General features: G+C 39.1%; 1 protein-coding gene across 2 annotated transcripts in view; it reads right to left on the bottom strand.

Moving 5' to 3' along the window:
* Nucleotides 1–22,329, bottom strand: part of tmem117 (transmembrane protein 117) — a 42,564-nt gene extending 20,235 nt beyond the window's left edge. The window contains exons 1-4 of one of the 2 annotated variants that reach the window (XM_057329247.1): nucleotides 22,108–22,329; nucleotides 20,308–20,359; nucleotides 20,051–20,230; nucleotides 11,863–11,995 (exon numbers count right to left, since the gene is read on the bottom strand). In XM_057329247.1, coding sequence (XP_057185230.1) covers nucleotides 11,863–11,995; nucleotides 20,051–20,230; nucleotides 20,308–20,359; nucleotides 22,108–22,146 — 404 coding nt within the window. In that variant the 5' untranslated portion in view covers nucleotides 22,147–22,329. Of the gene's footprint in view, nucleotides 1–11,862; nucleotides 11,996–20,050; nucleotides 20,360–22,107 lie in introns of both variants that reach the window. The other variant, XM_057329246.1, reaches the window with a different exon arrangement.
* Nucleotides 22,330–22,496: the final 167 nt, after the last annotated feature.

Raw genomic sequence — 22,496 nt, 5'->3', positions numbered from 1 at the left:
CTCTCTCTCTCTCTCTCTCTCTCTCTCTCTCTCTCTCTCTCTCTCTCTCTCTCTCTCTCTCTCTCTCTCTCTCTCTCTCTGTCTCTCTCTCTCTCTCTCTCTCTCTCTCCCTCTCTCTCTCTCTCTCTGTCTCTCTCTCCCTCACTCTCTCTCTCACTCTCTCCCTCCTTCTCCCTCTCTCACTCACTGATAGTGACACATCTCATTTGTGAGTGACTGTAAAGGCCGTGGGATTCTTATGGGATAGCAGAAATGAGCCGAACCTAAATGCGAGATCGTTGAAACACGTCTGAGCTGTTTGGCCATCGGTTACAATTATAAAGCAGAAAAGAAAATGACATTTCGGAGGCTGAGTTATTACATTCCAAAGAAACATTATGAAAAGTCATACCATTTTGGAATGGCAGATGAGGGTGAATGTGACTGTGAATGTGATAATTTTCATTTTGTCGGTAAACAGTCTCTTTGAGCATTCTAATAAGAAAGTCTGGCATTGAAACATCCACCGTCTTTATGATGTCCAAAGCGCTGCTTGATTAAAATTCGCCGCAGCCTCAGGACCCGGTACGAGTTTCACAAACATCTCAGAGATGGCCAGCAGCGTTTTGACGGAGGATGAAGAAGGTTCGGTCTGAGGTCCTGAAAATAGACCAAAGGCAAATTGAAAATTTCCACAGCCATTAGTGTCGAATTTGTCAAAATCGTGACAGGGCTTTTTTGTTCTCGGTTTGACGCGACTCATAAGAAAGCACTCTGGATCAACATCCATATTAATCCTCACGGCCGGCTGAGAGGAGAGAGAACACTGAAACACATCAGCAGTCCCGTCACGCTCTCTGACTTCCACACACCTGAACTTTCTTATCGTTTCATTCTAGAACTCCTCACGGTGTCCATTCAAATCAACTTGTACAGCACGCGTGACCTCTTTTTTAATAAAACATCTCATTTCTCATAAACTGGGCCACTGTACCACTATAATTAACAGAATGAACACCAGGGAATAGTTCACACATGTACAAGCAAGCTGTTCCAATACTCATTACTGTACATGTACATAGAATTACTTATTTCTGAAGAATTGTCAGAATTGTCACAAACGTGTCTGTCATTAGAGTTTCAGAAGAGATGTCAACAATGTGTCAAACTGAGCTCAGATTTGTCTCGTCTGCAGTAGCGTTGTTAACCACCACGCAAACCACGCAAATGCGAAGGGCCCCGCAAGCTTGGGGGTCCCCTAGTGGCTACAAGCGGTAAAATCATTTGACGCTTGATTTAGACACTCAGATATACGCAATGAAGCGCAAGTTTCAAAGCGGTGCTCAAAAACGAAAGAAAGCAAAAGTAAATATATCTAATACTAATTTTACAAATACAGCAAAACAATGCTATGAAAATAAGCATGAAAAGAAGAATCTTGCACCTTTTACTTTCTTATACTGTACTGTAGCTAAAAGCATTCTGTATTATTCTGAATAAAACAAAGGACACCTTTTCATCCCAAAACCAAGAAGGTTTATTCTTATAACAAACTGTAGAGAATTTTGTGCTGTTATGTGGTTCAGCGTAAAATAAATCCAGTTAATATTTGTATGTATATATGTCTCATTAATTCCATGTACTCAATACTGCTGTGCAATTCAAACAAAAATGATAGGCAATGTGTGGGGGGGCTCAGGTCTTGACTTTGCTCACGGCCCCCAAAATGGTAAAAACGCCCCTGCTCGTCTGCAATCAAAAGTCAATATTATTGAAGATCTCAATATGAACTCAAACATTTCTCATCAAATTTACTCAAATCCAGATTATTTTACACCTCCATACTCTTCATGAATTTTGTTTGAACAGTTTAGGAGAAACATCTGAGACTAAGTCGATACTCAAATGAGACGAGTGAGAACTCATCAAATCTGAGCAATAACATTTACTTCTGGAATAAATCACATTTCACAATCCATTCCTCGTAGATAATGTGTAAGAGTTCTGCCGCGTTGACTGTAAAGTCTCCAGCACATGTGTTTTGTGATTAACGAAGGAAACATGAAGTGTCACGTGTGAAATGAACACACTGGAAGTGAAATGTCGTGCTGTAATATTTGCACAGGTGATTTTGACTATTTGCAGTTTTAATGCGAAGTGGCAGGAGAGACCGGGAGAAAAATGAAGATTGTAATTATGAGAAAGCACAAAGCAAACGATCCCTCGTATCTCAATTATGCAGATTTCTGCTGCTTTTCCTCAGGGAATCTCATATTGGACTAAAGGCACATTTCCTAGTTTTTATAAGTGGTGTTCCGTGTTGGATCAGACAGCAACCAGTGCAGAAATAAGTTTGATTTATGATACCAGCAGCTTGTAAAACACCACTTACGATCATGTCGAGAGTTACTGTGGTGATGGACTTTCTCTCACACGCACGCGCACACGCACACACGCATACACGTACATGTCATTCCTGATGTACAATTCGCCCTATATGTGCATCTGTTAATCCCACGAGACTATTGCTGTTGTCACGGTAACAACTGAACCAGCTCATCTCCCACTGGGCTGACCTGAGAAAGAACACAAGTCACACCCCCTTCAGCACAGGACCCGCCCCCTGCCCTAGATAGTCAAACCATTTTCTCCCCCAATAGAGTTTTATTTTCTCAAAATATGACCTAGTTTAAAGGGTTAGTTTATCTAAAAACGTACACCTTTTGTTCTAAATTTAGGACTTAAAGGAGTAGTTCACTTTAAAATAAGCCCCCATTGACTTTCCATAGTCATTTTTATTCCTACTATGGAAAGTCAATGGGGGCTTTTTAAAGTGAACTACTCCTTTAATAGAGATACTACAGCATGTTTAGCTTGTTTCCCACACAATGAACATAGGCAGTGATTTTTACACGACAAAAACTGGAAAATAAAGTCATCAAACATGTTATAAAAGTGGCTCAAAGTGTAATTGCTCAGTGGTTGCCTCTTTCCTTGCTCCGGAGATTTGATGGAGTTCTCATTTAAGCAGTGTTGAGCGTAACTAGTTACTAAGTAATTAGTTACTGTAATTTAATTACTTTTCCCTTGGAAAAAGCAAAGTAAGGGATTACTCTTATTTTTTCTGTAATTTAATTACAGTTACTTCTGATGGAATCGAACTAAATACTGTGTAATATATTCAATAGTGTAAATGACATAAAAATTCAAAGTCTAACTTTAAAATGTATGCTTTAATGTATAATTCTCACATTCGTATACTTTGGTCAGTTAATAAGAGTACTTCATGTAGTTTTATATTATTTATTTGAATGAATTAAAAGAGCCGTTTCATGCCTATCCTTGAATCACTTAACTAATCAAGGTTGATGTAGGATATAGAAAGTAATTAGTAATAAGTAATTCAATACTTTTTGAGGAGAGTAATTTGTACAGTTATCTAATTACACTATTGAATTTGTAATTAGTAACTAGTAATGAATTACTTTTTCAGAGTAACTTACCCAACACTGCATTTAAGTTAACTTAGTCTCGAGGAGAAATGAAAAAAATTAACAATTGAGACAAAACTCTTTTGACTCCAAAGGAGACGTTCATTTGCTCACCATTTAATCTCAATGATGTCTATCAGAAATAATTGCGATATTAACAGCACTTCATCTGTGGTTTTGTCTTATGGGATACAATTCGATTCACATTCGGAACGTCACGTAGATTAACAAACGATGAAAGATTTTTTCATTTTTGGTGGAACCCTTCCTCTAAATGCAATCATACACATTCACCAATACAAACAATAAAATCCACTTTTCCACCTTCAACAGCAGCGAATGTGTCATTTTGACATATTAATATCATTTAGATTTACATAGTCTAATAATTGTATATGAAAAGCCAATACCTGACACCAGTTTTTGATTTATCGCAACAATTACCGGCGACTACGTGCATGATTTATTAGGTTTTGACTGAAACACATCATATCGATCGAGATGAAATCTAATGTTCTTTCTCAGGCGAAATGAAACGGAACAGCTCCGGCCGTTTGTCAGGCGGCTGCTTAATTTTGTGAGGGTTAAAGGTCGCAGCGACTGTAGATCTTTCCACGCAGCCAATGACCTTCAGATATCTGACCCGGTTTTCCCCCCCAATCTCGACTCAAAATGAGAGATACGCTTCCTCTATCGCTCTATTCCACAGATATTGATTATATGGTGAGGTGTCAACACCGTGGGCTCAGAAACATCACCTTCACGACCCCCCGCACCGCTGCCGCATTTATCTGGGGACCAGACGGATGTTTGCGTGCGTGTGTGTTATTTTCAATTACAGCAGACCCGTGGCAGCGTTGCGGCCGAATTAGTCTGTCTACAAGTGGGAGATTGAAATACAGATACACAAATATAATATTTTCAGTCACAGCTGAGGAAATCCATTGCTTTTTGAGTCCATCTATTCAACGATGAAGTTCATTATACAAGCTGATATTTTCAATCCACGGCTAAATGTGGCCAGACACAAAACAGCAAGGGAATAAAAACAGGCTTTAGACTTCAGATGTTTCCCCTGAGAACAGTCTCAATCGTGTGTTATAGAAAACATCTTGACAGACACCAAAGTGTGCAGTCTGAGAGTCAAGACTAAATCATTTCTCCCACCATCAAATGTCATCCACATTCATTTTAAAACCCCACACCTCCCAGAGGAAAATGATATTGCTCAGATGTCGTTCTTTCACAGCTCAGAAGATTTAATGATGTTCTCACTGAAGTATCAACTCAGTCTCAGATGTTTCTCTTAAGATTGCTAGTGTAATTGTTGAAACACATGTTGAGTCTGGAGGTGTAAATGAATGTAGATTGTAGAGATAAAATAATCTGGATTTGGTGAGAAATGTTTGAGTTGATATTGATATCTTCACTAATATTTACTTTTGATCGCAGACGAGACGAATCTGAGCTCAGTTTGACACATTGTTGACATCTCTTCTCAAACTCTCATGACAGACACATTTGTGAAATATCTGACTCTTTTTCTCACGAGAAATATCTGAGACGAAAATGAGACTTTAGCTTCCATTTGCTCTCAATTTCATCTCACTGATGTCTAGGAGAAATAATTGAGATATAACGAGATCTCATGTGTGATTTGTCTTTCTTACGGGTTTTACTACAGTATATGACAACGTTTCTATTTATATGTCTCCTAAATATTTTTAAGCTGACTTTGATTCAATGAATCTCTCTCTCTCTCTCTCATCAGCAGACGTGAGGCAGGATCTCAGACGGTTGGTGGCTCCTAATTTGCCGTGAGTAATGCGATCTCCGAGCGCTGCACTTTTAATTAAGTAACACTGCCTAATTAGCACATGATGTGGACTCTTAATGGACGCCTCCAGCGATGATGAGTTAAAGGGCCCGACTTCTGACTCCACCCCCTCTCTCAGTTCCCTCTCGTCCACCCAGAACACGCAAAGACTCCTCTGATGTCATACAGATTAATGACATCATAACGCTGCCCCCTCCGTGTCTCGCTATAAGATGCAGATAGAAAACATGAGCATTTACGGTTCATTTGAATCGAAACCCGTGTGTGTGTGTTGGGGGGGTGGTACAGCTTGTTAAGAGTGTGTGTGTGTGTGTGTTGGGGGGGTGGTACAGCTTGTTAAGAGTGTGTGTGTGTGCGTGTGTGTGTGTTTTGAGGGGTGGTACAGCTTGTTAAGTGTGTGTGATGTGTGGGGGTTTGGGGTGAGAGTGTTGTGAATGAGTTCCAGCAGTCGGGGGTCTGAATCACGAGGGGGGGTCACAGAGGATCAAAGAATATCAATGAGGCAGATGAGAGGTAACAGATGCTGAGAGAGGGAGAGAGAGGCATTTGTACAACTGTCAAAAACTAAATAATAAAACAATTAAAATCGTAATTGTCTTAAATCAGACCAGCCCTCATGAAACCTTTCCATGGTTTTCACTTCCAATAAAACAAAAAAGACATGCTTACTATAGTACACCCATGGTAACCACAAATTAACCGTGGGTTTGTCATAGTAACCATAGTAGAATCATGGCATTGGAAGTAACATGGTTACTATACTTTTACTATAATAAAATCATGGTTATTTTCATAAAGGACATGAAAAAATACACTATTTACCCCAGTGCTATAGTGTTTTAGAAGCTTACTATAGTAAATATTCAAGTATAGTACAGTATTTACTACACCAAAGGCTTCCTACCCTTAAGAGTGCGCGTGTGTGTTTTACATACAATAGAGGCAGTTACACAATCCCTACCAAAATAAATCAAGTTCTGTGAGCTGTATGACTATAATGAAAAGACAGAAAGCTACTGGTCCGTTTTGATAAGTATACTGTAAATCACCGAATATAATCTCATGAAATAAATAACAGATGGTGTGTATAAACAAAGTGAAGTGTACGTGCGGAACAGCGTCAGCAGTTATTCTCCGAGTGATTTAGAGAGTGACAGTGAGCCGATCAAAGAGAGATCGCAATAACAGCACATCAACACACACACACACAGTATACATCATTACACAAACCCTGCACACATCACACTGAATGAGACACACAGGGGTCGAGTCTCCTCACAGGTGTAAACAATAATTTCACATGACAGAGAGAGAGAGAGAGAGAGAGCAGGAGAGCTCCTGGGGGCAAGTGAGGAGATCCTCCTGCAGTCTTCATCTGACTGTACAACAGCGCCACCTATCTACTGTAAGATTTACATGATGAACATCCTCTCTGAATTATAAAAGAACAATAAATTAACAACCAATCACGTGACAATGTGTGAACAGATTATTTATTCGATTTACAGATTGTGTTTGGTAAAATTGCCTGAGGGTCATTTCTTACCAAAACACTAACACATGATGTAAATATAATTTACAATGGGAAGTTTTTTAATAATACAATTATTTTTAATAATTAAGTTTTTATAACAGTTTAAAGTGTCAAATTATTAAAATGTATAAATATTTAGCAGATTAGTAAAGCGCTTTGCTCTCTAGCCATAGATCTCTTTAACCCTAATGCGGTCTTCGGGGTCTTTTTGACCCGCAAATGACATTTGCTAAAATAATTTTTAAAAAGTTGTCTTTGTCCAAATGGCATGATACTTTGGAAAATGGTCAAAACTTTCTAGATCTACACAAAAAAATGGATATCTTGATTTTATGTTGGTGTGGAAAAAAAGTCTTAGGGGTGTGGAAAATGGACAAAATGGACCTCTTAGAAAATGGACAAAATTCATCCTCAAAATCAGAAACAACGCAGATCACACATAGACAGGAATAAGGTGGCACACTTCCAAAAATGCAAAAAACATCCACAATGCAAAATGATCATGCTCACGGACACACACAGAGAGAGAGAGAGAGAGAGAGAGAGAGAGAGGATGAGACAAAACAATTTAGCACAGACACACAGTTCTCTTGCCGTTAGTAACTGATGTTTAGATTAAATTTGTAGAATTATATGAAAAACAGACGACTGAAATAAATTATAAACTCTAAAGACTGCAACTTTTCTCTTTGTAACATCTTGTTCAGGTTTGATTCTAATTATAATGCAACATTATTGAAAAACAGATTTTTTTTCAGTCCAAAAAATGTTAAACTTGTTAAAAAAAGCTAAATTTTTATTGTTATAACTGTGATTACATAATATGTATGAATGATATAAATCCAGTCCATAATATGAATCCAACGGAAAAAACTTGTGAAAAGATATCTTTCAGTTGGTCTAATAGCATAGCTATTCTCTAGAGACCCCATAAGTGTTAATATTTCCATTATTTATCTTCAGACATCAATGAGATTAAATGGAGAGCAATTGGAAACTTTTGCTTAAGTCTCACCTGTGTCTCAGATATTTCTCCTGAGAAAAAGAGTCAGAAATGTCACAAACGTGTCTGTCATTCGAGTTTGAGAAGAGACGTCATCAATGTGTCAAACTGAGCTCAGATTTGTCTCGTCTGCGATCAAAAGTCAATATTATTGAAGACCTCAATATCAACTCAAACATTTCTCACCACATTTACTCAAATACAGATGATTTGACCTCTACGATCTACATTCACTTCACACCTCCAGACTCTTCATGTGTTTCAACAATTACACTCAATTGATTCTGTTTTTTTAGGAGAAACGTCTGAGACTAAATACTTAAATGATACACAACTGAGAAGTCCCTCAAACCTCCGGAGTGGTTGAATCTGTTGATCCGAGTCTTTTCAGAGACACGCTCTACATCAGTACATGAACGCAGATGCTTTTAGCTATATAAGCTCGATTTCATGCGCCATCGCATTCTGAAATGTTTTAGAATGCAATTCATAATGCATCGCAAGCATGTGTCGCATTCTGAGTGTCGCTGCAGGAGAATTAGCCACAAACCGCCATCGTCTTCTGCATTTTCTCTACTCTGCATGTGTCAACTAGCATTACATAAAAAGTCACAGTTTGAAGCAAACTGCACTAAAAACACACTACGAGAACACACATTAAATATGTACAAAGGCATCATGGATAAAGATTTAAATACTCTCACAAGATTTCAACTTCATGTTAAAATGAAAACTCTTTGAACAAAAATAAATACTTCTTTATATACACAAATCATATAATTATAGTTTCATTTTATTTTCAAACAACGAACGAACTTTCGATTCCGTTAAATTTCATGTTATTTTCATTATCGCAATATCTCACATGTAAGTAAAAACCGGAGATGCCTCATTAGCGGTGTTTCTATGGGCTGCTATACACATACGACCGCTATACGACCCAAATGTTATAAACAAACAAAATTTACTTTAAAAAACTGTGTGCAAAAACTTGTGCAAATTTACATTTACATAATTAATTCAATCCTTCTAGTTGTTTTTTACATTGTGTCAGAGGCTTTCTTCAGAAATCTTATGGTGCGTCCCAAATGGACACTTCACTCACTCAACGGTCGCAGTTTCGCTAACGTAGCGTAAGGGAGGCGGGGCTAGCAAAGTCCTCCTGCAGTATGATTACGCTTCAATCTAATGCTGACTGAGTTCATGCTGTGCAAAATAGATTTAAATTACATTAAATATACTATGTATGAATTGATTTTTATTGACATGCATTGTGTTGTGAGATTGACGTCATTTGCCCTTGTTTGGGAAATCGCACACACTTCCGGTTAGTATAAATCTGCATTTGGGACGATGCTACTCTTCTTAAATTCATACACTAGATGGTTGAGTGCATAGTGCACAGTTTAAGTGTATAGTGTATAGTATGTCAGCTTTATTTTTTTACTGCGACAACAGCAACTAAATTGTTGACCTTTCCAAGATGGCGACTGAAGCGCTCATCTATGTATAAACATCTATGGGTAAAAAAGACATTTAGTTATATGTTTACTGTTTCCCAGTCAATCAGAGCGAGACTAAATGATTGTGAGCGTCACCGTTCAGCAGCAGATTTCTCTCAATGTAAACTGAATGTCATGAGTTCTGTTTCAGACAGAAGCTGAAGAGAGATGAGAATAAATGTGCCGTAAGACCCGCAGGCATCGCTTCAACTCTTAGATCCTGTTATTTAATACTCGATCTGTCTCTGTCACATTCCGCCTGATATTTAAAGTCAGTCAACTCAACAAGTGCTCTTACATGTCTGTGATCTTGAATGTCGACAGCGCTTTATCTTCAACCTGAAGAGATGATGCAGTCATTCTCAATATCATTTATTCAATTAATTGAATGTGGTGTTTTTATAATTCACATAATAGTAATAAAACAAACTAAAGTAAATGTATAAAAGAGAGAGTTGAGTAAACATACAGTATGTGATGTAGATAGACACACACACACCTCTCAAAACACGCACAACACTTTCCTAAAGCAATCCCAGAATGCACTGCAAGCTCGGTTGTGAAATCCATAGAGATGAAGCAAGAGGAAATATTGAATATAAATATTTTAATCAACACTTCAAACCCAAAAAATGTCTGTGATTCATCATGTGTACAGAATTTTGATATCCTCATCGTGTATTTTAAAACTGCAGATTTCACTCTGTTGAAGGCGGTCAAACTATTACGTCTCAAGTCTTCGATCTATTAAACAATAATTCTGATGGAGCTTTATGGCGAGGATTGGTGCGTTGGCTGTGAATAACCTCCAGGAGATGAATGGAGGTCAAATCGCTCGCAAACACTCAATCTTACTGAGAAATGGGGCGTGCGGTGAAAACGCTCACCGGACGAATCGAGCCGTAAGTGAGACATCCATCTTCTCACGTGAAACGCCGTCATCATCTCCATCAGATCACCGAGCGTACGCACAAGCGCTGATCTGAAACCATTCATCCGCACTTTGTTCTCGCATGCCATAATGCAAAGCAGATTGCAGACCCTGACCCGGGATCAGCGCTGAAATGTGTTCAACAGGGAAATGAAAGATAATGTCGACTCCATCACATCAATCATTCAACAATGCAAAAAATGACTTTCTTACTTAGTATTTTTGTCTTGTTTTCTACTACAAATGTCAAAATATTCTTGAATAAAGACGCATTTTCTTGGTCAGCAAAATGACCCAAGTCATTTTATTTTATAAATAAGTCTTGTTTTTAGACAAAAAAATATGAAATTTCAGTGAATTTGTGCTTATAATAAGCAAAAAATCTGCCAATGGGGTAAGAAAAATAATCTAGAAAAAAAGGTAAACCTTAATTCAAGATTATTTTTCATACCCCATTGGCAGATTTTTTGCTTGTATTAAGCACATATTCACTGAAATTTCACATTTTTTATCTAAAAACAAGACGTATTTTCTCAGGTCATTTTGCTCATCAAGAAAATGCATCTTGATTCAAGACTTTTTAGACATTTGTACTGGAAAACAAGACAAACATACTAAGTAAGAAAGCAGGAGCGGACTGGGAAGCAAATTCGGCCCTGGATTATTCGGCCCTCCACCAATTCTGTCGAGGAGGGGGGTGGCGAGGGTGTGTCTGATGGCATCGGCCCTCCACCAATTCTGTCGACGGGGGGTGGGGGGTTGGTGTTGTATGTAACGTGTGCATTGCGTTAATAATACGGCCGCCAGTCCGTCCCTGGTCACGGCCGTAGGCCGTCGGTGGGATGGCCATTCTGGACTTTGATCGAATGTCCTACTGGTCAGTCCGCCCCTGTAAGAAAGTCATTTTTTGCAGTGAAGATCATGAGAAACAGGGCAGAAAATCTGTTCTCATTCAAAATCTCTATTGCTGAGAGGTTGCTCTCATGAGATTAGTTCTCAGTTGTGTCTCATTTAAGGATCAGTTTCTTCTAAAACTGTTTGGGAGAAATAAACAAGAAGCACAAATGAGAGTGTAATAGTTGAAACACATGGAGGTGTAGATTGTAGAGGTAAAATAAACTGGATTTAAGTAAATGTGATGAGAAATGTTTGAGTTCATATTGAGATCGTCAATAATATTGACTGCAGACGAGACAAATCTGAGCTCAGTTTGACACATTGTTGACATCTCTTCTCAAACTCTAATGACAGACACATTTCAGATTTTTTCTCAAGAGAAATATCTGAGACGCAGACGAGACATGTCGAGAAAGATGTCTAGGAGAAATTATTGAGATATTAATGAGATCTCATCTGTGATTTTTCTTTCTTATGAGTAACGCAATAAAAAGATGAAATCAACTAATAAATGAGAAATAAATGAGAATTAAGAAATAAACGTCAAGCAAAACCCTTCAATTCATTTTGACTATCATCCCTAAAGAGAAAACCTATTATATCCTTATTTAGAACCTCTTCGCATCTAAACCATTCCAACGTGTTGAGATAACCGTGAGACAGATGTGAGACGTGTGTGTGGTCTTACCCCATCCGTCCGTTCATGAGCAGAAAGAGGTTGTAGATGTGCGAGAAGACGAACAGAGAGAGAATCGTGCTGAAGAACATCGTCATCCACGATCCGTGATCTTCACGAAACATCTTCAGACGTAAGATACGACCTGAGAAACCAGAGAGAAACTACACTTTACACCCTGAAGATAACACGAGACACTCTTGTCCACTCTTACCCGGGTCTACAGGGTCATGCGCTGTAAGAACTCAATACTCGAGTATAGTCGCAGGGTCATTAGACACAGAACATGAAGTTTGTGTTTAGAACGTTCACACCTTCACTGATCCAGAGCAGTAACCATCTCCACAACCCATCATTAATGCTGATTTAACTGTCCGTCATTCATTATTCGGCCGATTCAGAACCAAAGAAACCCACCAGCTTCACAAGCGGCTGTAATTGATTCTCAGAAGCCGCTTTGATTTCCTAAGGAGAGGGACATTATAACAGCGGTCCGATTCCTGACCTGCCGGGATATTTTCATTAGTTTCTTCACCTCAGCGATCGAAGGACAGTATAAAACATCTCACTTCATCTCCCTTTGTCTCGCTCTCAAATTGATTCAGACGTCTGAGCATCTGCTCTGAATACCCGATCAAGTCCTTCATCATCTCCTCTCTGAATGCTCACGGAGAGAATCCGGTGCTCTGGGAGTTCAGAGATGACACCTTTTTACATCATATTTACCATGGTAAGAACAGCACCAACATAACATCAACACGTCAAATGAAACGTTGTGCGTTTGCCGTCGCGTTTAATATAGTTTCGAACCGTTCCATCCATTAAAACTTCATATTCATCCAAATCAAATACCTCAGACAAACTTTCAGATTGGCCAATGGGGGTCGTTTATATTTAAATGTGGCGGTTTTTCTGTCAATTCGTTTCTTTTATTCGCAGAGGGCTCGGTGAATTATGTTTTCACGGCACTATAAACTCTCTCATCTTTTAAAGATCAAGTCACATGTAGGCATGGGTTGAATACCGGCTCCAAGGTATACCGCGGTTTGAAAAGTCGCGGTTTTAACACCACTAAAAGTTTCTGTTATACCGTTCCAAAGGTATGAGATGTTTTGTGCAGGAATCCATCAGGTTCTGTGCTATATTTTGTTTATGCTTAATTAGTTGTTTGCGCATCTGCATTTAATTTATTTATGTATGTATGTATGGATGAATGCATGTAAGTTTAATGACTGGAAATGCATTTAAAAGAAGACTATAGAAAGGGGTGCCATGTTTTCAAAATGTTTGGGAAGCACTAATTTAACCTTACATACTGTTCATTTTTACTACTGTTCCAAATATTTTGTGTTGCTTAAAGATCAAATCTATTGTGTTCAATGTTTTTTACTCAGACATTTAAAATAACACATTTTAAAGCTGCAACCCCAATACCGCCATACCGCGAAACCTTGATAGTTTGGCTTAAGGTTACCATATCGTCAAAATCTCATACCGGCCCATGCCTAGTCACATGTGATTCCTCATGATATGAGTTTGTCACGGTGATCTAGAGATCCAGAATGTATTCACTTAGTTCCCGCTTATCTATGAATCATCAAGAAAGTTTTAAAGGGAATTATTTATCCTCGTAACGCTTTCGTAATGTTTCATCATGTCTTGCCGGACAGAAAAAGTCTCATTCAGAGGCCGTGGAAAGTGTAATTCAACTAAATGAAAATATCCCAGACTGTGGGATAAATCAGTCTGGCGCCACGTCAACGCACGCTCACACACACATTTCTCATGCATCATAGTTTCTGTAGTTTGTTTATCAGCTCATGGTTTATTTTTTACAGCTTTTGGAAGCGTTCTTCTCCAGAAACAGACATTTTCCTGTCAGCGTTTTGCTTCTGAAGCGTTCATCTCTTCATTAGATTCCCGCTCGGGGCCACACAGCGCCTGAATCAGCAATACTATATAATGGACACTGCACCAATGAAAAGAAGCTTTCTGCTCATTAAACCAGAATGTTTCTGTCCGTCCAGATAACCCTGTCAAACTGAGTTTACCCAACATTGACTGTGAGAGTAATTTTTATAATTTAGCAGATTCCTATAATTAACAATTATTCATAAAACCCCGCTGAAAAAATACAAGCTTACATGAGCCAAAGATAATCTGCTGGTCTCGCTGGTTTTCAGTGGAGTGCAATTCTTTTTCGCTTGAACTTTGAGATATTGCAGTCTTCTGAATACCGATGAGATCTCTTTAATATCTCAATTATTTCTCATTTAAAGCAACGAGATTAAATGGCGCGCAAATTAAAACTTTTGCTTAAGTCTCATTTGTGTCTCAGATATTTCTCGTGAGAAAAAGAGTCGGATATTTCACAAATGTGTCTGTCATGAGAGTTTCAGAAGAGATGTCAACAGTGTGTCAAACTGAGCTCAGATTTGTCTCGTCTGCAGTCAATATTATTGAAGATCTCGATATGAACTCAAACATTTCTCATCACGTTTACTCAAATCCAGATTATTTTACCTCCACAATCTACATTCATTTACACCTCCAGACTCTTCGTGTGCTTTAACAATCACTGTTTCTCTTTTTATTTACCCTTAGCAATTTTAGGAGAAACATCTGAGACTTAAATGAGACCTCCATTAAATCTCATATGAAAGAGCGACCTCTGAGCAATGACATTGTTCTTTTGGAGCAAAAACTCCAATTTCACACCTGATAATATTGCATGACTACATGGGTTATCAAAGCATCATGGCGGGGAGAGCGAGAGAGAGAGAGAGTTGTGTTTAACGCTTTCATTCGGCGTACGGGGTCACACGTCAGAACCTGAAATGACACGGTTATGATGTCCGCCTGACCGAAACGCCATCTCGGATGAAATTGTTCATTCCTACAACAGATATTTTGTGAATATGAAACATTACATTACATTCTGCCGCCCATCAGAATCACAGCATGAGGGGTCACATCATCCACATTTAATACAGACATGAAATGAAGTCTGGGATATCTGTGCCGTGACCGACCGCCGGAACCACGCATGAAACATCTTTCAAAATAAACACATCATTGACTCGTGATTTAACACTCAACTCTTCTGCTTAACCTTCCTTTACCTCGCTAACTAACGTTCTGTCTCCATGGAGACCATGGCATAAAAGTACACTACACTACAGAGGTGTTCGTCTTGTGTCCTGGGAAATACTCTACACATGAGATCATTTACACACACTTCATTTATAGACTCGAGGGAAATATATGCTTTAAAAGACTCACTCATCACAACTATTTATGTGTACTGTAAAGTGTGCAGAATGTAGTGTGTAACATGCAATACATGTAGTGCACACTGTGTAGAGTGCAGTATGTCATGTCATGTCATTGTATGAGCAGTGTGTGAGTGTTGTCTGCAGTATGTAAGAGAGTGTAGTATGCAGATGTTGTTTGAAAAGTGTGTGAGAGTGTAGTATAGAGTATATAGTGTGTTGCCTGTAGTTTGTAGTTTGTGTAAGAGTGTATTGTGCAGTATGTAGTGTGTTGTCTGCAGGGTGTGAGAGAGTGTAGTTTGCAGTGTGTTTTTTGCAGGGTGTAAAAGTATAGTATGCAGGATATAGAGTGTTTTCTGTGGTGTGTAAGATAGTGTAGTATTTAGTGTGTTGCCTGTAGTGTGTGAGAGTGTAGTATGCACTATGTAGTGTGGTGTAGTGTGGCTGCATCTAAAAAACCCCACTTGCGGTCTTTGCACTTGACCACTTGACTACTTTCAAGACGTATTTCATGTTTTTGGCCCAAGTGTTCTAGTGGGCGTGAAGATCCCAAGTGAGTGTGTAGTATTTGTAACCTGATGGGACACACTTAGCAAGTGCAAACATGTAACGTTAATTAATGTGGTGTTTCTAATTATGTTGTCGCTCTAAATAAAAATAACAGTGAAACAAGTCCTCGCTTTGCACATATGACACAGGGCTAGCCGCCCTCGAGAGCCCTTTGCTAAAGTGACAGGGTTGCCAGATCTTCACAGAAAAAATAAGCAGATAAGACAAGACAAAAACAAACCTTAAAATGCAAATTGTTTATATATTTTATAAGACCAAAAATTCTTAAAATCTGCAACAGACCATTTATTAAGACCTAAGCGCCGAGGCTTTTTGATCTAAGACCAAACTACAAGCATAAAGGCGCTTATTAATTACAAACATGGCAACACAGCAAAAGAGCGCTGTGTCATGGAGCCTTCCGAGCATAAACACAACACAGCGCATATCAGCGGTTTAGTTTAAACTGACGGACAAAACGAATCTTTAGCCGAAAAATATGTCGCTATGGTTACCAGTTTGTCAATCATCACAAATGCAGGAGTGTGTACTATTTGTGGCTAAAGTCATTCGTGAACCAGTGGGCGGGGCTAGAGAAGTAGTCGTTGATATTTTTCTGTGGGGGCGGTGTTCAACCTGTCATAGATAGGTGCATTCAAGTACCTGGCGTTCGCTGAGCCTGGTGTCAATAACAGTTGTTATTTCAGTATCAAGGGCGTTTTCATTTCTGACACTTACAGGATGTTCGCTTGAATACGATTCCCTCTTATACAACAAAAGCTCGGGTTAAAATTGAGGTCTTAATTCATGGCCCCTTTAAAAAGTAGTTGTATAAATTGGAAAGCTTTCCGCAACATCTCGCGAGACCTGCGCAAAAAGTCTCATGATATATCCAGAACGTGATGTGGGGTGTAAGAGAGTGTAGTATAAAGTGTGTTTCCTGTAGTGTGTGAGAGTGTAGTATTTAGTGTGTTGTCTACAATGTGCAAGAGTGTAGTAGGCAGTATGTAGTGTGTTGCTTGCAGTGTGTGTGAGTGTAGTATTCAGTGTGTTGTCTGCAGTGTGTAAAAGTGCAGTGTGCAGTATGTAGTGTGTTGTCTGCAGTGTGTAAGAAAGTCTAGTCTAGTGTTTATTTGCGCTGCATGAGAGTGTAGTATGCAGTATGTTGTCGGCAGTGTGTGAGAGAGAGTAGTATATAGTGAGTTGTCTGCAGTGTAAGTATAGTATACAACTATAGAGTGTTGTCTGTAGTGTGTAAGAGAGTGTAGTATGAAGTTTGCAATATATTTTCTGCAGGTTGTGAGAGTGTAGTATGCAATATGTAGTGTGTTATCTGGCGTGTGTGTGAGTGTAGCAGTGTGCAATTAATTATTGAATACATATTGAATACTTGATTACTTGATTCATCTGCATTGATGAAATCAGGTCTCTGTATGTTAGATATTGTATTAATGTGTGTGTGTGTGTGCGTGTGTGCGCGCGTGTGTGCGTGCGTGCGTGTCCATCAGTGTGTAGTAATCAAGTTCAGCTTCACAGCACAATAGCGAGACAATAAGAGATGATTACTGACTGTCTACTCCACTACTGAGGGTTTCTCCAGTCTCTCTCTCTCTCTCTCACACACACACACACACACACACACACACACACACACACACACAGAAGTCAAGGCAAGTAGTACACTTGCACACTGTGTGTCAGAGGCGGTGAGCTCAACGTTTGGCTGTCTGCTGAGGGGACGACATCAGATGTAGTGCACTTACAGCCCTCTAGTGTTCAGTGTTAGACACTGCATCTGTGCACGTGCAAAGACCACCAGAAGACCCCCAGTTATCTCACATGTCTCAACGGTGACTCAAACAGCACTTACATGTGCCACAGTACCAGTACATGTCAACTCAATATGAACTTAAACATTTACTCATTAATTTAAGACTCCATGTCAACAATTCAACAGAGATTATAACCGAGAACTACATGAAAAACAAGTTGAGCTCCAGATAAATACGAAACATACAATGTGAAAAATCCGCCTCCTCTTCTTTCCGTTCAAAGGAAATGTTTCTTCAGACAATATCGATGTTCACGATCTGAGCTGCACTGATGGGAGACCGCTGGAGAAATGAGACACAACACAGACCGTAAGAGTAGAAATAATGGCCGTGGCGGAGCCAGTGGAGGATTATAAAGCCAAAAGTTGTCCGCTTCTTGGTTTTATTTGAGGTTAAAACGCTCCTTTTTTAGGACTCCAAAACGATCTCGATAAAAAATATCACAAACGCAAAGAGGTTTAAACTCGGGTGTGTTGTAATTTAGGGTGAGCGAACGGGATTCTTCACATCTGTGCAGCATCCATTATAATCTGTGCTAAAACTGCCGGCGATAGGCCCTCTGGAGGCCCGCGGCCCGTTGGGTAAATGTAGGCTAGCTGAGTCCGGTTTCTTCCTAACTAACTCTGCCGGGTCTCAGTAGAATCGCAGTGGGACGGGAGTCGTTCATCATGCCCGATTTACACGCAGGTTCAGAGCTCCCGCACCCTCACGGAACCCAGCTGTGTCCCAAGAGGCGGTTTCCATGGTAACCGCGGTCACAACGATTAATCAGATCTCGTGCTTTGTATCAGCCACACACACAGAGAGAGAGAGAGAGAGAGAGAGAGAGAGAGAGAGAGAGAGAGAGAGAGAGAGAGAGAGATTTAAAACAAATGAAAATACATCCAGATCACATTTCACCCCAAAATACAAAAGAAGATATTAAGTACAGTACATACAGTGATGCTTATAAAATAAAATCTACGACATTACGGGATTTTTTGCATGGTGACTTTTTTGACAATTAAGCACCAACTTTTCATTACTCTAATGTATTTTATATTTTACTTTTTTATTTTCTAACCATTTAATTTCATGATGGTGAATTTTGAATAATCGCTCAATCAAACGAAGCAAAACAAATATGTTTTTTTTCTTTCAAGTAAAAATAACGGGAAATGAATAGGTAAATTAGTTGTCATGATAAAAACAAGATTCATTTTACAGAATATTTTTGGAGTGAAATTTGAACATAGGACAGATGTGATAGATGATAGAAAGGCAGTTTGCGCATTTGTAAAATCAGAGAAAAGGAGGTCACAGCCTGTCATATGATGCACACGTATGTTAAAACAGTCATCTCTGGCCCATGTGACAATCCAAAGCAACATCACTGATCTCAGAACAGCAGCTTGGGGCATCATTTACTCACTCCTGCCCTCTACTGACTAAAGAAACATTTGAATCATAATCAGATTTACACACAATCTTCACTTTTACTGCACTAAACACCACATTCACAAAGTTCAACACATCCTCCGGCCTCTGCATCATCAATTCAACAAATAAATGTTAATTCCATGCTTTTAGTCATATTGCATCGTTAGTGTTTAAATCTGTTCTGTATCTCACATCTGTACCTGATTATCACCACAAACACTAAAATCTGATTCACCAAGACATGAAAAACACAAAGTGATGACGATAAACAGATCTGAAATCTCTCAGATGTCAGTGATATAACGTTCATACAGTCTGCTCTACATTTTAAGATTCAAACCGCAGGAGCATACATCATTTATCACACACGCGCCGAGAGAATTGGGGAAGATTTGAAGGCACATTCATAAAAACACACAGGTTATGATATCGTTACTCATACATTCATAAATGAATATTTTATGACAGAAACCAGATGTGTGTGTGCTTCAGGCTACAAGCAGAGAGCTGACAGAACCACTGACCCGGCAGAACTCACAACACAGAGCGAACGTGTCAGAGGAGCGACGGCTCTTCACCGAATCAGCAATCCATAAAGAACAAGAAAATCCAGCGGATCTGTCAGAATCACCTGACGGAAAACACACACAACAACATCCGCAGCAGATGTCTGTCCATCAACAGAAAGTTTCATTCAATTACAAACTTTCCAAATTGGAAATTGTAACTAAATTCCTTTTAACCACACAAAACACTTTGCGATCTATATTTCATCTTGGAGGGTAAGCTTGCAATGCATTCTGGGATTACAAGTTTCACCATTAAGGACGCTGACCAAAAGAGAGAATCTTAAAAGGCTGCACATCATTCACATCAGGACCACACTTGTGATGCCTTCAAAGGCTGCCTCTCTAGGGATCGACAAACAACATTTAAAGTGACCATCCATATTGTTTTATGATAGGGAGTCTACAGATGTTTTAAAACATCTGATGTCATAAACCACACAAATCTTAGGAAAGCAGACCGATTTCATGACAACCGATTGAATCATTTTATGAAAAACATGCTACTTACAGCAAGAGAATATCATGCTTTCCAGAAAACACACGTACGTAAACAACGTACCAAACAGACGTCGATGGAAGAGGAATTTTCCGGCGATGAGGCCCGTGATGATGGCGAGAATCCACATCAGGACTTTAAGGACGTTCCATCCTCCTCCCGGGTATTTATTCACCACGAAGGAAAAGCAGTTTCCCACCACGATCATGTGCGCTTCCGTCTGGCTGTGAGACACGGGGTCTTCTGCAAAGATCAGAAAGTTGAAGAAGATGACCAGGTAGGCCACGATCAGACGAGACCACGGGTGCTGGAAATAGTACCGAAACCGGGCGTCGATTTCCAGACGTCTGAGGAAGCCCAGACACCGACCACCTGAAACACACAGACGCTTTAATAAAGACTCGTAGGTTTGCATATAAAAAGAAGTATGAGAGCAGCCACAACACCCTTCAACAACCAACCCAACAACACCAACACCCAGACCGCACAAGTCAACTTCCCAAAGGCCTTGCTATCCAAAATATGTTAAAAAACAACAACTAAAATCACTTCGTTTGAGTCTAGATTGATAAGATAGTGAAATCAATGCTGAAAATCTAACTTTGATGCTTGTTATCTCATAATTTGATTTTGAGACTTTAGACTGGATATGACAGACAAGGTCACATCATCGCTGTCCTTCCAAAACCTCGGATGTCCAAAAAACCACAGCACTTTTTAAACGATTAAGTACTGCGTTGTTAAAGTTGACAAGCACTTTTTAAAAGTTTTCATTGGTGAGAGATTTGCTAAACTCATAAAGGGTGACTAAGAATAATAATTTATGGAAAGAAATCACGAAAGTTGGAGATACGAGGATTCAGAAGGACAGCAGTGATATTTTCGTCACAGAGATAAAAAAAATCCTTAACTGTATGTGATACTAAACCAACTTGATCTGAGATTATAAACTATAAAATGATCAAATCTGTATATTTAAATAATATGACATATCGCTTATTGCTTATTATGAACTCTCTGTACGGAAGTCGCTTTGGATAAAAGCGTTTGCTAAATGACTACATGTAAATGTAATAAGGCGAAACTTAAAAACACAATTCAGTTTGGTTCTGTCTAATAATACACTCTTGTTTCCACCCGTCTTTGGGTCAAATAAGAAGCAGTTGGGTTGAAACAACCCAGCATCTTTTAATATCAAAGTAAAAGCAATTTGGCGGTAAATTGTATTTGTCATAAAAATGTCAGCATCATGGTCATGTTTTCCAAGTACAATATAATGTACGTATATATTTTGTAACACTTAGTAAGATTTAACCCTACAGTCTTAAATGTGAATCAAGTCTGGATTTAAAGAAACCTACATAAAGCTATTTATAGATGTGATGTTTGTGAGTTTAAATCTGCAGATATAGTGTCACACGAAGCCTCTAATGTTCACACTGGTGGTCAAAAATATCTGCCGTGTCCATGCAGAGGTCTGGAATAACCTGCTGCTCGGAAAACACATGCTGCTGCTGCGTGTGTGTGCGCGTGCGCGTGTGCCCATAAACACTATAACACCTTAAATCACCTTCATATGATATGTGGAGCAATACACATTACATGACATTTATATTATGACGGTTACATTGTTGCTGCCACCAGACACATGAAAAAAATACTGTAGTTATTATATACTATTGTTCTTTAACCTTACTATGGAAAATACAACAGGACACTAAAGTATTATTTACAGTTTATCCATTTGCTATAGGTTAATGCAACTATATTTAATACTATAATACTACTCCATTTAATAGTAATGCAGCCAGTGTAGTATTGTTAAAGAGAAACATCCATCATACAATGTACACCTGTCAAACAATGAACTAGAATAAATAAATGTATATGATCTAACTGTATAACACATGCATGCCATAAATGTGCCGAACGAAACGCGCGCATTGTCTGATGTTTGTAAATGACTGTAAATCTCGTGAGTCTGCAGATGAATTGAATCTTCCTCTGTTACTCTGTTCTCTTTAAATACCCACTGCAGATACCCACTGATGATATTAAAAGTGTTTACACACACGAGCGCGCGCGCCTGGATACATTATCAATAGTCGTGCGTGTCTTACGCAGGCAGTCGTGCTGTTTATCAGATCCCATCCCGGCATCAGTGTCTGATCCGATCCGCGTCCGATAACACAACCAGAAGCGATAAACCTCCGGACATCACACCTCACAGCTGCTCACGCACCGGACCACAACATGGAGACACCCGGATCACGCAACACCTCTTTCTCTCTCGCTCTCACACGCGAGGTTTCTGTGCGCGTGCGTGTCTGTCTGTCGCTACAAATCAAAGATCGGATCAGATTAATTTGTCTTTTTTTATACATTTTTTTATTTGCGGGATTTATATAGGACCTGATGCTCATATATAACCACATTTCTGCGTAGACTGCATGTAGGGTAAATATCCATAGGATGTGAAATCCTGTCATCCTTAAATTTTGTGTCATAG

This window comes from Triplophysa rosa, linkage group LG3, assembly GCF_024868665.1.
Source record: "Triplophysa rosa linkage group LG3, Trosa_1v2, whole genome shotgun sequence".
NCBI lineage: Eukaryota > Metazoa > Chordata > Actinopteri > Cypriniformes > Nemacheilidae > Triplophysa > Triplophysa rosa.
This window is presented reverse-complemented; position numbering and strand designations above follow the sequence as displayed.